We start from the raw sequence: 4,166 nt of genomic DNA on the forward strand, positions 1-4,166 counted from the left end.
CTATATCCTTTTATGGTCAGGCAATAAAGGTATAGACCTATTCAATAGCTAGGATATGTCAGAATCGGATTGCAATAACCTAGATACACTTTTAGAGAAATTTGAAAGGCACCTAGAGCCCAGATCGAACCATAGAATTCACAGATACGAATTCCAGGGCCTGAAACAAGACCCACAAGAAACGATTGACAATTTCCTGTCCAGACTAAAGAATGTTGCCGAAAAATGCAAATTCAAAGATAAGGACGAAAGAATCGTTGATCAATTAATATGGGGGTGTGCTCATAAGGAAGTTCAGAAATCCCTCATAGGTAAGAACGCTCTCCAGTTGATAGAAGCAGTAGACACTGCAAGAGCATTCGAAGCCACTACCAAACAAATGGCCTCACTTACCTTACAAACAAGCGCACTAGGCAGCAGTGTAGATATTGTATCTAGGCACAGGACGAAACGTACCTGCAAACAAAGAACATGCCAGTACTGTGGTACAGAACATGAGTTCGATAACCGGAAGAAATGTCCTGCATTCGGTACACACTGCAAAGCATGTGGAAAACTTAACCACTGGGGAAAAATGTGTAGGGTAACAAAATCGCAGAAATACAAGCCCCAATTTTCAAAGAGGAGCGGAAACAGAAGAGATATACATGCCCAACAACAAGAACAAAACACCTCAGAGAAGGAATTCTTGGCAGTCGGCACAATAAATGTGCATGAGATGGGAAATGGCGACCAGAGAAAAAATGAGGCATACACAACAATAAGAATACAAAAGAAGTCTGGCAAGAAACGAATAAACATTGACTTAAGGCTGAAGATTGACACTGGAGCCCAGAGTGATATCTTGCCTGTCAACCTCTACAAAAAGATGTTCCCAGAACACATGACACAAGAGGATAAAGTCAAAGAAGGAATCCTCACACCAAGTGATGTAATCCTCACTGCGTACGGAGGTACCAGGATTCCACAACTGGGCAAAACAACTATCACAGGGACACACAAAGGAAAAACAATCAAGTGTTCTTTTTATGTCACAATTCTTGGACTAAATACCTGCAAAAAGCTAAATACTGTGTCAATCAATGCTGAAGTGAAAGCAGCTCCAAGCAGGATTGACAGAGATATGCCTACCAAAGACCGACCACCAATCACAAACAAAGAAGAACTGATAAGCATGTACCCTGAATGCTTTGACGATACAGTCGGGTGCTTTGTGAAATGTCGATATCATATAACAGTCGACCCCAATATCAAACCAATTGTTCACCCACCTCGCCGCGTCCCTCTAGAACTAAAAGAGAAGCTGGAGACAGAGTTGGACAGAATGGAAAAAAAAGAAATATTCACCAAAGTGACACGACCAACAGACTGGGTGAATTCAATTGTAATCAAGGAAAAACCCAATGGTACCCTACGGATATGCCTCGACCCAAGGGACCTGAACAAGGCATTAAAAAGAGAGTACCATCCAATTCCAACCCTTGAAGAAATCACACCATCATTGGCTGGATCCAAATTATTCAGCAAACTGGATGCCAGTAAGGGGTACTGGAATATAAAGATAGACAAAGAGTCATCCATGCTCACTACCTTCAACACACCATTTGGCAGATATCGGTTCAACCGACTCCCATTTGGATTAAAGGTGAGCCAAGATGTTTTCCAGCGCCAAATAGATGAAACCTACCAAGGCTGCAAGGGAGCAATTGGAATAGCAGATGACATCCAAGTGCATAGCAAGGATGAAACCACACATGACTTCAATTTACATGAAGCTATGGAGAAAACCCGACAAGCAGGCATCAAACTCAATGCAGACAAGTGTATAATAAAAGCAAAGGAGTGCAAATTCTTTGGAATATATACTCTGCAGGGGGAGTTAAACCAGACCCCGCTAAAGTGGAAGCCATCAGAGACATTAAAGATCCTAAAGACAGGAAGGAACTCAGGAGCTTCCTGGGACTCATCCACTACATGGGAGCCTTCATACCCAAGCTGGCCGATCACACTGCAAATCTCCGAGAACTAAACAAAGATGACGTAGAGTTTGATTGGTGTGCTTTACACACAGGATTTCAAAACAATCAAAAATTCATCAGTAAGGAGACAACTCTGCAATACTAGACAGACGCAAACCAGTAACACTCCAAGTCGATGCTTCTATGAGAGGAGTTTGGCGCAGCACTGATACAGGAAGGTAAACCCATTGCATATGCCTCGAAAGCTCTCTCCCCCACAGAGGCAAGGTACACAAATATTGAAAGGGAACTCCTGGCAGGTAGTATATGGATGCGAAAAGTTCCATACATACTGTATTGCAGACATTTCAATATAGAAACAGACCATCGCCCGCACTAGAACAAATACATAGAAAAAACCTGACAAAAGCACCAGCCAGACTGCAAAGATTATGTTAAGGCTTCAAACATACGACTGTGACATCAGGTACAAGCCAGGAAAAGACCTGATATTGGCAGATGCTCTTTCCAGACTATCCTCACATGATAAACAGGAGATGGAAGGGACTAAGCATAAAGGTCCACCACATTGTAAATGTGACAACCACAAGTAGCGGAAATCAAAGAGGAGACCAGCAAGATGATGAAGAACTTAACTCCTTACTCAGATGGTGATTCAGGGGTGGCCAGAAAAGAGACATCAGGTGCAGCCCCTAATTTGTGAATATTGGGCCATCCATGATGATATATCAGTGGAGAATGGAATCCTGATGGCTGGATCCCGAATAATTATACCCAAGTCAATTCAAAAAGAGATTCTTGACAAGATCCACCAAGGGCATCTAGGGTTGGAGAAATGCAAGCTCCGAGCCAAGTCAGCAGTATATTGGGTAGGCATGTACAAAGACATAGAGAAGACAGTTTCTACATGCCACATCTGTCAAAAAGTACAGAAACTCACAACAAAAGGAGGAAATGATATCTAGTGACATCCAAGAAGGCACATGGCAAAACTATTGGAGTAGATCTGTTCACAGAGGGCTAAGAATGTATTTGATAATGGCTGCTACTATTCCAAATTTCCATTTGTGAGAAAAGTGAAAGATCTGACAGCCAAAACAATCACTACAGTGGCTCGAGGACTTCTAGCAGAGCAGACAGAATACCAGAGCAGATCATATGTGACAATGGAACCCAGTTCACATCGCAAGAATTCAAAAAGCTAGCCGATGAGTATGGGTTCAATATTACAACTCATCTCCCACACTACCCCAAAGGTCATGGGTTTATAGAAAGACAGGTGCAGACAGTGAAGAGAACACTAGTCAAATGCAGAGAGACTAAGGAAGACCCACACCTGGCACTTCTGTCCCTATGAGCGACACCACTCAGAGCTGACATGAAATCCCCAACAGAATTGCTGAATGGCAGGAAGTATAAAAACTACCCTGCCAATTAAGATCCAACCTCCTATTGACCAGGGAGACAAGGGCAAAGCTAGCTGCCACTCAAGAACAATCACAGAGGTATTACAACAAACATGCACAATATTTACCTGAGATGCTTGGAGGACATGTGCATACTCAAGATGCCCATAACTAAAACATGGATCCCAGCAAAGGGTGTCAGTAGAGCTGAAACTCCAAGATCGTATATAATAGAAACGGAATCTGGTAGGCAGCTGAGACGAAACAGGGCCCACATCCGCCCAACACCAAGAGCTGTCGAGGACAAGTGTACAACACCTGCTGCATCAGTGACAACACCACAGAATCATCACCCCAAAGTTCACAAACCACCTATCAGCAGCCCAACAACACACCTCAGACACCGGTGCGAAGCACAAGATTCACCAGATGGAGAGAAAGAACATTCTGCCACCGGTTCGATACGTAAAGAAAAAAAAAGAATGAAAAGATAAGTAGCTAATTTGCTAGATTACAAAGCAGAGGCAGAATAATCTCACGGTTCTGCTGCAGGATTGCAACCTCAGGCTGACAATCCATTAGAGTAAGGGAGACTACTTATATTGTTTCACTGCCAAAAGACTCCTTTATTTTTTCAAGAAGGGATGTTAAATTCATATCTGTGGGTATACGTTGGCACACTTGTAAGAATACATCCCCACTTTGGCACTATTTTGTTAGTGAACAATAAAAACTGTGTGTAAAACATATAATGTATCACTACGCCGAATGTTGACAAGTC

At 42.7% G+C, this 4,166-nt stretch overlaps 1 protein-coding gene across 1 annotated transcript; it reads left to right on the forward strand.

The window, feature by feature from the left end:
• Positions 1-718: 718 nt before the first annotated feature.
• LOC115232576 (uncharacterized protein K02A2.6-like) lies at positions 719-2,029 on the forward strand. Its single transcript, XM_029802542.1, has one exon. It carries the CDS (start codon positions 719-721, stop codon positions 2,027-2,029), a length of 1,311 nt encoding a protein of 436 aa, XP_029658402.1.
• Positions 2,030-4,166: the final 2,137 nt, after the last annotated feature.

The sequence above is a fragment of the Octopus sinensis genome, linkage group LG1 (assembly GCF_006345805.1).
Source record: "Octopus sinensis linkage group LG1, ASM634580v1, whole genome shotgun sequence".
Lineage (NCBI taxonomy): Eukaryota > Metazoa > Mollusca > Cephalopoda > Octopoda > Octopodidae > Octopus > Octopus sinensis.

Bases quoted from the DNA above. Each gene is read 5' to 3' on its own strand.
- LOC115232576 (XM_029802542.1), top strand. From the start codon at position 719: ATGGGAAATGGCGACCAGAGAAAAAATGAGGCATACACAACAATAAGA.